This window comes from Gigantopelta aegis, chromosome 3, assembly GCF_016097555.1.
Source record: "Gigantopelta aegis isolate Gae_Host chromosome 3, Gae_host_genome, whole genome shotgun sequence".
Taxonomy (NCBI): domain Eukaryota; kingdom Metazoa; phylum Mollusca; class Gastropoda; order Neomphalida; family Peltospiridae; genus Gigantopelta; species Gigantopelta aegis.
The window spans coordinates 20,437,140-20,448,937 of record NC_054701.1 but is presented as its reverse complement, the minus strand read 5'-3'; the positions used below and the strand labels follow the sequence as shown (position 1 = coordinate 20,448,937).

Genomic DNA, 11,798 nt, shown 5'->3' with positions numbered 1-11,798 from the left:
CCCATGTGGATCCATCCCAAACTGACCGCGCATCAAGTGAGTGCTTTACCACTGGGCTACATCCCGCCCCATCAACTGGCACCAGTTAGTCTTTAATGATGTATAATGGTGAAAAAGCAAAATGTCTGAACTAGTAAATAGATTTTATTTATAAAGTCCAATCCACTGCAAAAATCGGTTTCAAGTCAAAATGTTTACCAAATATGACAATGTGAAGTGTTGTACAGCCTACGGCACAGCTATTTGCTTAAATGATGGCTCTCTTTTGCAGGGTTGTTCACCTTGCATGGTCATAACAAAAATATCAATGGTGTTTGATATTTGTGGCCATGCGTAGGCTAAATGAGCTATCGGCCGAGTTGAATTTGGTAAATTACTAATAGTATCGTGAAAAGTGCATCAGAGAGATGTCACGGACTAGCAAACTAATTCAGCACTTGGCTCATCCTGTGAGGTGAAAATGTTATAAGCTAAGAGCCGAGCGAAAGTCTCAAGTAATGTTTTGTTCAACTGATGGTTCTCGTGTGTGGTAAGCTTAAGTCATTATATCACATGTCAGTGTTCTAGCTAGGATTTTGATGGGGCAGGGCGCTAATTTAATTGTAGGGCATTTTTAACGCGAAAATCTTATTTTTGAGGCAAGTGCTGGATATGATCAAATTTTTCACATTCATAAATACCATATATACTACTCAAAAGAATTTAAGGGTCAAAAATGTATAACCAAATAAGTTTCAGAGTATTAGATTGATGATGTAAACTACACCAATTTTTTTATTTATTGTTCCATATTTACAAAAAAACACAAATAAGCGTCACTGTATACAAGAAAGTCACATGACATGCTGTCAAAGTTGAAGGTTGTCAAACATGGATTTTACACATTAGAACATTCGTTTAATAGTGTGTGAATCCACCCCTGGCGCGAATACACTCGACACATCGTTGCCTCATGCTGATGATCAGACGTCTGAAGAACTCTTGGGGAATGGCCTGCCACTCCGCCATAAGAAGTTGACCCAGATCATGAAGGTTGGCCGGAGGGGCATGGTTATCCCGAACTCTCCTGCCTAATTCGTCGCAGGCGTAGTACTCTATTGGGGCCAAGTCAGGCGAATATGCTGGCCAATCCATCCTGGCGATACCTTGTTGTCTGAGAAAGTCCGTTACCACCCTGGCGCGGTGGGGTCTGGCATTGTCATCCTGCAGAACTGCCCCGCCGCCAATCTGCTGAAGGCCTGGGAGAACCAACGGCCGGATAATCTCATTCAGATAGCGGATTCCATTCAGATTGCCATCCACCACATAGAGGATAGAGATGCCGCCCCACACCATGACGCTGCCACCACCGAACCGGTGACGTTGTCTAACGTTAACGTCAGCGAAGCGCTCCCCAGGACGTCTGTAGACACGAACCCGACCGTCGTTGAACTGGAGACTAAACCTGGACTCAACAGTGAACATCACTCGACCCCACTGAACACGTTGCCACCGAAGTTGAAGCGTGCACCAGTGACGTCTGGCCGTTCTGTGACGTGGTAGGAGTGGTGGTCGAACAGCCTGGCGACGGCAGCGTAGATTATTGGCTCTCAGACGATTGCGTATGGTTTGATCAGGCACTCGAGTTCCAGTCGCAGTCCGCAGATTGTCACGTAATCGGCGTGCAGTGGTTGTGCGTTGACGTAGAGCCATATTGGTGATGTAGCGGTCCTCTCTATTTGTAGTGCTTTGGGGTCTTCCCGAACGTGGACGATTTCGAACAGAATTCGTTGCTTGGTACCGTTGCCACAGTCGGCCAACGACACTCTGACTGACACCAAGTCTCAGAGCAACATTTCTTTGCGTCTTGCCATCCTGAAGCCAAGCAATAGCCCTTCCTCGATCTTCGATAGTCAGTTGAAGTCGTACCATTGTCGAATTTGGAGTGTGCACCGTACACGAACGCAAGCTCCAATTATACGGAAATTCAGCATTGGGAACATGGAATACACGTGCAAAGCGTGCAAATGAAGCGCTTTGTGAAAAAGCAAGTTTTCGCCATTAGAACTAGTCGACAGTGCCAATGACAGTGGATTTTAATTCATTTATGGATTGCTTAGACCCACTTTCGTCAAAATGGAACAATACCATGCGTGACATTATAGTCTAGCTAATATAATTGACATTCAGAAAATAATGTCGAAAATATCATCTGACCCTTAAATTCTTTTGAGTAGTATATATGTAGGAATATCTATGCTGGTTTTAATTTACAAAACATTTTTGGAGGGGTCCCATATAAACTTCACTCAACAGTCTATAACCCCAACCCTGCTGAAATCCCTGCACACACGCCTTGGAAACCCGCTACATTTTTTTTTAGCAAGGGATCGTTTATATGTACCATCCCACAGACAGGATATCACATACCATGGTCTTTTTGTATACCCACCGATGGGGATTGATCCTAGACTGACCGCGCATTTCCAAAAAAACACCTTTTTAGGTCTAAGTAATGAATAAAAATAACATATAGTCTTGAAAAATGTTACGTAAATCGAACACAGTACCCTCTTACTCTACCCCTAGAGCGTTACGTAATTAGTAACACCCCCTTACATGTGATGCGTATGCCAACAGCTGGCCACTGTCAAAATCCCCCACTCATCGACCCCTGGAAAGGCGTTGTACCATACCTCTATGGATATAAATATGTTTTGGAGATATGAGACGACCCCTCAATCAAGACAGTTAAATTTGTTGAAAAATTGCGAAATCTCACGTGATCTCTTGTTGGGGAATTCTATACTTGTGATAAGCCAATGAAAACCGAGATCGGTACAAGCCCGTCAAAAGTGTTCCACTTTCAAAATCATGGCTTTGTTTTTGACCTGGTTAAGCCAGCGTAGTGAAACCAATGCGGAGTACGGCGTCATATATGCACCAAACGATTTTCTGTTCTATATGCTTAAATAATGAAAATATTCCAGGGAATGTAGTTTTAAAACTCTATGTATCTTGGTCTGGGTATTTGCAACGGCAACAATTACTTTCAAAAATTTACCTTTCAAAATAAATTTCGCATTTGACGTTCTGTCGAAGTTTATCATGATGGTCTACTTTCAGCTAGGTGTTTGCTAGGTGGTGTGTGGTTATGTGCGTGATGGTGTTAAGATTACCTCGCATTCAAGCTTTGTAAGACCACTCGTCTGCAGTCATATTGACTAACAATAGAAAAGAAAAAAACATATGTTACTGCTGTTGGCCTTCACAACTGTGGCCATACAATGTATTGTCAAACGTGTTTTTAGTTGGGAATTTAGACTCGTAACAACACTGTACACGCTTTGAGAGGAAAGCGGTGTGGAAACAAACACGGCAGGGCGGCACAAAACGGGGGCAGGGTGCAGTGCCTCTCTATTTATCTAGCTAGAACACTGCATGTGCGAGTTCCACATTCATAAAATGTTGAGTTTGTGTCATCAGTTTGGGACTAAGTTTTCCAGACCTTTTTTCCCGTTTATGATATAAATCACTAATTGACTGCAGCATGATAAAATATGTATTTATTTTATGCACATGAACATTGACTCTTTTTTTTTCATGGATTTGAACCAAGAATATCTGAATTCAACACAAAGTTTCTGCACTTTGCATAATGTTTTCACAGCCACTCTTGTATTGCAAAACTATTCAGGTGAACTCTCAAAATGAAAAATACAAAATCCACCATCTGTTGCCAGGATACACAATTGTTTGTATTTCAACCACTACTAGATCAGAAATCAACTTTTTCAAATGGTTGCTGAAGCAATGGGTGTAACTGCAAAAGAATTAGCAGACGTTAAGTTGAACAATTAAAATATTGGAAGATCAAATTATATATATATTTGGATCAAGTCAAAAGTTAACTACTCATGAGTTTCTTTAATCTAGTGTTAAAAGTGAATTTTACAAATGCTGAAAACCTATAAAACGTCCTTCAACCTAGTTAAATACCCAGCAAATTGTTTTTATTGCTGTAATGTTTTAAAGACTTAAACATGACTACACTATTACAAAAATACACTACAGCCAAAAGTAACAATAAAAAATAGTTCAATATAAATATGGCTTTTATGTAGTCTTATAGAAAAATAATGACATTTTTGTGGACTACTGATCAAGTTACAAAATCTTTAATTGTGTAATCTGAAATTAGGATACAACTGGAGACAAATCACAAGTAAAATTCACAAAACCTGTGTTTCTTCTGGGTCAGTTGTCATGCTTTCAAATTCTTCTTCCATTTTTGTACACAGACTGAAGAGAATATTCAAATTTAATTAATACTGTGATCACCTTGAGAGCATTTCATTAAAACAAGACCTAATGGGTAACGTTTTTCACAGGTAAATTTCCTTAATTCTAGTTGGAAAATTTATTCCAGCCTACCAACTAATTTAGATGTACTGTTATATGGTATGACATTGATACAAAATAATTTCGTGGCTTTTAACTATTAAGTTCTTGGTAAATTCTTGGTAAATGGTGTCTAGGCAATGTGAATGTTGGGTTTTTTTTGGAAGTAACAGCTTTTTCACTACTATGCTCAGGCATGTATCCAGAATTTCGAGTGTGTGTGTGTGGGGAGGGGAGGGGGCTCGGATCCGATATGAAGTTGCTTGGCATCTGGAACTTAAAACTGATATTTTCAAACAATTATTTTCAACTATTTTGTAGAATGTATTTTTGTTATTTAGGTTATTATTAAAAAAATTTAAGATAATGAAATTCTAGCATACAACAGAAGTTAAGGATATTGACCCGAGGTATATGTTAAATATTTTCAGCAATTGCTTATTATAACTTTAGTGACAGAAAAGGTAATGTACATCAGAACTATGATCAGTTCCTTTAATAATGAACATATAAAAACAACAACCCCAAAATCCCATTACTTTCTTAAAAACTGTATGATCATGAATTACTGCCAACTACATGCAGCCCTTGTTAACTGTACATGTGTAGTCCTCAAACATTTTCTGCAAAAGGTATTGCATTCCATTTCATTTTTGTCACTGATGGGTCATATCATCAAAATAGCATCTACATATTGGCTGTAAAACGTTTTGAAATATTTGGAAATAACCGGCATGATAAAGCAACTTCTATGCCAAAATATCAGAAGCGTATTGGTTGACATATAATTATAGAAGCCAGTGTCGATTTGTAAAGATCAGGGCATGAACAGGATTACTTTTTGTTGTTATATCAATGGAAAATAAACTGCTGTCATTGTCGTGTAATTATCAAATGCTACGAGGTCATCAATATAGCAAAAGTACAATTAATTTTTTTGGCTACATATAGGTTCCTTTGTCTTGATTTTGCCAAATTAGCAAGAAATTCTGAACCATGTACACTGCAGCTTTGGTAACGGAAGTGCTAAATGACGAAGACAAGCAAATAGATCTATTGTTTTATGGGACAAGTTACAATCATGTATTTGTGCAATATTTAAAAAAAATGTTTTAAAAGGTGGATCACATCTTTTGTGGGAGGGTTCAGATGTCACACCCCCCCCCCCCCATCCCAAATACAGGCCTGATGCTTAGTGCACAGGCTACAGATTATTGCCAACTTGACAGTTAAGTTAGCAGTCATCAGAAAATGTGTGCCAGCACACATCACCCGAAACAAAGGTCTCTAATGTGAAATAAGAATAGAACCAGCAGGGATGTCACTAACGACTTTTCACTGCTTGTATTACTGTCTCCGTGTATAGAATTACAACTTTTTTCTTCTACAAATAAATGCTCCCCGACTGAATATTGATATGTTACAACTTAATTTGCAAATGCTGAAAACCCTGTTAAAAGCTTGTTCCTGATAGGTTAATATTAGCTTGTTATCAATGTATAATGTTAATATTAATTTAAGATAGTGTAAACCAATGAAATTGTGTCCTTTGGCAGTGGTATTAACCTGATTGTATTACATGACATGGCAATAGCTGGCCATAATTTCATTTGCACCTGTTATTTCTATTCTTAATAACAACTGACTGGTGCATACCTCAGATAAAAAGGACAGTGATTTTTATTATATTTAACAAAAATCTGTGCTAACAAAACCTTCAACACCACATATAGCTACCGTATATGTTATTTTTTTAAAGTCCAAAACTCACATTTCTTCCATTTTTATAGCATTTTCCAATATAGATAACTGTTCATCAAGCTTCTTGTTGGCTTCTGTGAGTTTAATCTAAACAATATGGAAACAGAATCATGAAATTAACATTTGAAAAAAATTAAATAAAGAAATTATTTTTTAAAGAGATTTCTTTTGAAAATAATTAAAGTCATTGTGATAGCATGATAGAAAAATTACTAATATTTAGAACAGTATTCGTCTGCTGAAAAAACTCCCACCTGAACAATAAAATATTCTGACCTAATGAGAGTTTTGAGACCTAATGCCAGTTTTGAGAAGTGCTAACAGCAGTTGAAACATCAGTCACAGAATGCTCACCCATGGTGCCATGGTCATACGACCGATTGCCCTTGATGAATCAATCAGAACTTGTCCCCCCCCCCCCCCCCCCCCCATCTCATTCAGTACCCGACAAATGCCATATCAAAACAATGGTATTTTCTGTCCTGGCCATTGGATAGTTCATATAAAAGTTCCTGTTATTTTGGTACAAGTTGGCTATATGACAGCTGGGGTTTTTCTCTCACAATAAACCAAGTGATATAAATAATCATATCCTGGATACCAAATAGCTGTAATTTAAAAATTAATGTGCTTTCTCAAAGTCACTAAACATGGTAAATATTATAAATAATAGTGTTTAAGAAAGATGAGGAATTCCAGGACCCATATTCACAAAAAGGTGTAAAGTTATGTCTACGACTAGCACCTTATTCTCGAAGACGGTCGTAAATGTAAACGTAACTTAGTTGAACGTAAATCTATGATTTAACTCTCTCACCGGAGAAATTAAAAAAAACCCCATTAGAAATGATGGTTACCGGGTAAATAACAAATGGGCACAACGCAATTTTGTTTGTCGTCTGCTAACAATAACATCGCGAACGGTGAACCATGGCATTTTGGTATTGGTGAGGATCCGCGTTTTGGTACGAACTTTAGGACATTCTTAAAAAGGAAAAGATAACTCAGGAGAAATGTGGCCGAGTCGAAAACATCTGTTCGATCACAAAACAAAATATGTTCAATCCATGAGCGTTCGCCATCGCGAACTGCTTCAATTATTGGAAATGCTGCCATTTTCCACAAATAATAGTAAATAACGGTTATCGTGTTTGATTTATTAGATGTACACAACTTACGTGCAGCGTTAGTTTTAACCAGAGGCATTCCTATATATACGTCCAACTTTACCCATAACGTATGTTTACATCGTTTCGTGAATAGCTCTTCAGTCTTAGATTTACGTTTACATGTAAAACTAGGCTCATGATGTTTTGTGAATATGGGTCCAAGACCATCCATTTGCCGAACAACTGAAGTCCGATAACTGGCATAAACTTACAAGTGTTTGAGAAAGGTTCTTGTAGTCTTTAACTTTATTAACAGGTCCTTTTCTGTCTTCCATCTTCAAAGACAGGCTGTGAATAAAGCAAGATCACTTGATTCAGATTATTTTACCTCTCGGTCATGTGATCAATACAATGTACATGTATGTTATAGTTATAGAATATTATTTTTAAACAAGCTTCCATTTCGTATCATGTTTATGTCCCTCATGAAATAATTTTCAAATGTTACAAGCTTTTAGTAATTGACAATGAAAATTATTTTATGAGGAACATAAACATTATAAAAAATAGTAGAGTTTAATATTCCATTATTTCCCAATATCAATTTTAATTTATATCACCGATTTCGTTTGATGTTACGGTAAGGTTGTTCAGTGATAGAAATAAGCATAAATTTCACTAGTCCACCGGACAAATACATCTAGAAATGTACTTGTCCGCCCATATTTTCACATGTCCAAATAAATGATTTGTTTTATTCAAGTGCAAGGACAATGTTCTTGATTGCTCAAAATGAAACTGCAATGAACATTTTTATTTGTCAAGCGGATAATCACCAAGGTACATTTGCTTGTCCGAGCAGATTTTTATTTGTCAGACAGATGGACAAGTGCTTATTTCAAACGCTGTTGTTGTGTGCCAATCAATGATGTGGAAGTGTTATGTCCCACTTGACAATCTAGTGGGATGTAACACCTTGATATGAACCAAGATATTTTTAACCATATGGGGAATAAACTATGTTATTTTATTCTAAATATAATACATATATGAGAATGAAATAACGATCATGTTGTAATTTTCAAACTTTATTCAGAACTGTTATGGCTGAAAACCGATTGTTTCACCCCAGCTCTCATCATGAAAATAAACAATTATATGTTTACTGACACCCCAGCATTCTACTTCGAATGGAAAATATCTTGTGGGTCAGTTCAAGTAGCTATTTTGAGGATCTCAGAAAATAAAACTGCTGGATTAATTTTTCTATCAAAATTAATATAAAAGCATAATGTATGCCACATTCTCAACTTCGTAGTTCTGGCTTCATCTATTAAAGTCCACTGAGAAGTCTGTACCTTCTTCTGGTAGATACCAGTTGACTCTGTACATCCTTAAACATGTTGTCACTTATTCTGCTCATCACCATCCTGAAAGTAAACCCCAATTTTAATTAACATTAGTATCAGAAAAAAATATCTGACTCTGGCATCAGAATAATTTGAGAATGATTGTTCATGTTACCAGTAGGTTATCACATATCAAGAAAAGTCAAGAACAGTACTTCATAACAGACACAATTCTATTAAATAGAATATAATTATATAAGTATCAATACAATGAGAACAGTAAAATGAATGAATAACAAAGTATTGGTGTCTCTCTGAAGGGATTTTTATAAAAATTGTAATTTGTGGTGAAATTATGCATGTCTAACACTTAACAAAATACAAATTGTGAAAATGAAAGGGTTAGCTCTGAATAAATTTGCCAAATGCAAATTTTAAAATGATTGGCTCATTTTATTTGATACTGCAAAAAATAATTTAATGTAACAATTGATATTTTGTCAGTAAACTGGATTTCTGGACTGTGACACCCCTCTAAACAGGACACCCTTGGAACAAAGACAAACATCCGGTTTTAAGAGGGATCTGGTTTAGTGAGGTTAAGTTCTGTACTGGTTTTTAAAAAGGGACTCCGTAAAAGGTCTGGTTTCGAGGGAATTCTTGTTTACAGAGGGTCCGGTCTTGAGAGGTTTCACTGTATATTCTTCGATACTTATGCATTATTATTCATGGTTTATTTACATTACAAGTATATTTCAACCTTTGATATAGGTGATCGATACTTACGCATTATTATTCATTGTTTATTTACATTTGTATATTTCAACCTTTGATATAGGTGATCAACAAGTCATCCTGTAGCACGTGATTTTTAAAAACTTGGATGCGTGCAGTAAAGCTAGTATTTTTTAAAGGCTGCCATGACACAAGAGGCTAAATTATTTCACTTACTGTATACCATAATCCATTAACTGCAAACAGTATTTTCTTGATGAATGTGTTAATGGTTTCCATTTTGCTAATGCTGCTGCTGATATTTTCCTTGTAACAGATGTCATTCCTGTAAATCAAGAACAGTTTGCTTTAAAATATTTCATTAAAAAAATTGCCAATATTAAATAACAATACTTTTTTTGTAAAAATATAATCATTTATTATATCCGTGATAAAATTTTAAAACAATTTTAACATTACTGTTAGTGTTAACATCTGTTTATTGCAACAAAATTAAAAACATCTTGTATTAGGTCTACACGTAAATTGTTTATGTTCAATCATACACGTGCAGATACTGGTTAGGTTCGTTGAAATAAACCTCGGATTGCGTGCTCGAGGCTTATGTTCAATCATACACGTGCAGATACTGGTTAGGTTCATTGAAATAAACCTCGGATTGCGTGCTCGAGGCTTATGTTCAATCATACACGTGCAGATACTGGTTAGGTTCATTGAAATAAACCTCGGACTGCGTGCTCGAGGTTTATGTTCAATCATACACGTGCAGATACTGGTTAGGTTCATTAAAATAAACCTCGGATTGTGTGCTTGAGGTTTATTTCAATCAGGGAACGGGACGTAGCCCAGTGGTAAAACGCCTGATTGATGCGCAGTCGGTCTGGGATTGATCCCCGTCGGTGAGTCAATTGGGCTATTTCTCGTTCCAGCCAGTGCACCACAACTGGTATATCAAAGGCTGTGGTATTTACTACCTTGTTTTTGGGATGGTGCATACAAAAGATCCCTTGCTGCTAATCGAAAAGAATAGCCCATGAAGTGGCAACAGCGGGTTTCCGAGCTCTCAATATCTGTGTGGTCCTTAACCATATGTCTGATGCTATATAGCCATAAATAAAATGTGTTGAGTGCGTCATTAAATAAAACATTTCCTTCCTCCTCCATTACGGAACGTTGTATTTACTATCAAGTCATTTATTTCTGAGCCAATTGTTTTTTAAATTGCACAGAAAAAATAGTAATTTTTTTGTTATGTCCAACACACATTTACTTTTCTTCTTACGTAAAATCACTCTGGAATTATTTACAAAAAACAATGTTCATGGAGGCTGGGAAGGACTGGCTATGTCTGTTAAAATTTACATTGAACTTTTTAATGGAAATAAATTTAAATTATTAAATATTTGCCTGTTTCTATTGTTGGTCACTTGGCCTTTTTTCCCCTTCACAACGCCTTTTTTCTTACTAAAAAAATACTATGGAATTTAATGACGTTCAAAATCTATTTTTAAGCAGATTATTTTCTAAATTGCACACAAAAAGGTATAATATCCGCCCGGTCCCCTCCATTATTATTTTTAGTTAGGGTTGAGGGTTAGGGTTAGGGTTGGGGTTAGGGTTGGGGTTGGGGTTAGGGTTGGGGTTGGGGTTGGGGTTGGGGTTGGGGCTAGGGCTGGGGCTGGGGTTGGGGTTGGGGTTAGAGTTAAGGTTAGGGTTAGGGTTAGGGGAAGGGGGGACCGGGCGGATATTTTTCCCACAAAAATACTATTTTTTGGTTATTTCCAAAATACTTTTACTTTTCTTTTTTACGTCAATCTAATTTTTTTTTTTTTTTTTTTTTTAACATAAAAAAAACAATCAACACCGCACCTGATGTTGAACTCACAACGATGGTTTTGGACGAGTTTCTGCTTTTCTTCTTTTGATTTTTGGCATTTTCTTTGGAACTGTCTTTTACTGTCACTTTTCGCTTGGTGTTCTGCGTTTTACCCATGATTTATTCGTTCAAACGCTGCTAAAATCATCTAACAATGTCGAACATCCCGCTCAATTTTTATTCGAGTTATCTGCCCCTGGGTGTGTGGTTTTTACTTTCGTTTTTGTGATGTCGGGGTTTGAGATTTGGAGATGACCACCTCTCAGGCAAAATTACAGTAGACAAAAAGCAAAAGGGTCCGTTCTTGTTAAAATGCTACATTTTACCTTCTTTTTTTTCTTTTTTCTTTTTTTGGCCTATGTAACGTTATGACAACACAGGCCTGTCAGTTCATCAAGATAAACAATAAACAGTCTCCGGCACCATATTTATTAATGTGATGTTTATTGCTGTGCTGAGGTCCAATCAATGTCAAAATGTTAAAAAAACAACGGACAGTAGATGTGCAAGGTGAAGTTTTCTTAGGTCGACCAACCACACCTACCCGACAAGCAAATTTTATTTATTTTCCTGGGTATCAAAACTCGC

General features: G+C 36.8%; 1 protein-coding gene across 1 annotated transcript; it reads right to left on the bottom strand.

Annotated features, from left to right (window-relative positions):
• Positions 1–3,530: 3,530 nt before the first annotated feature.
• On the bottom strand, positions 3,531–11,510 carry LOC121369524. Its single transcript, XM_041494633.1, has 7 exons — positions 11,204–11,510; positions 9,551–9,659; positions 8,609–8,680; positions 7,523–7,598; positions 6,152–6,228; positions 4,221–4,281; positions 3,531–3,802 (listed from the first exon to the last, which is right to left on the bottom strand). Exons 1-7 carry the CDS (start codon positions 11,325–11,327, stop codon positions 3,758–3,760), a joined length of 564 nt encoding a protein of 187 aa, XP_041350567.1. The 5' UTR covers positions 11,328–11,510; the 3' UTR covers positions 3,531–3,757.
• Positions 11,511–11,798: the final 288 nt, after the last annotated feature.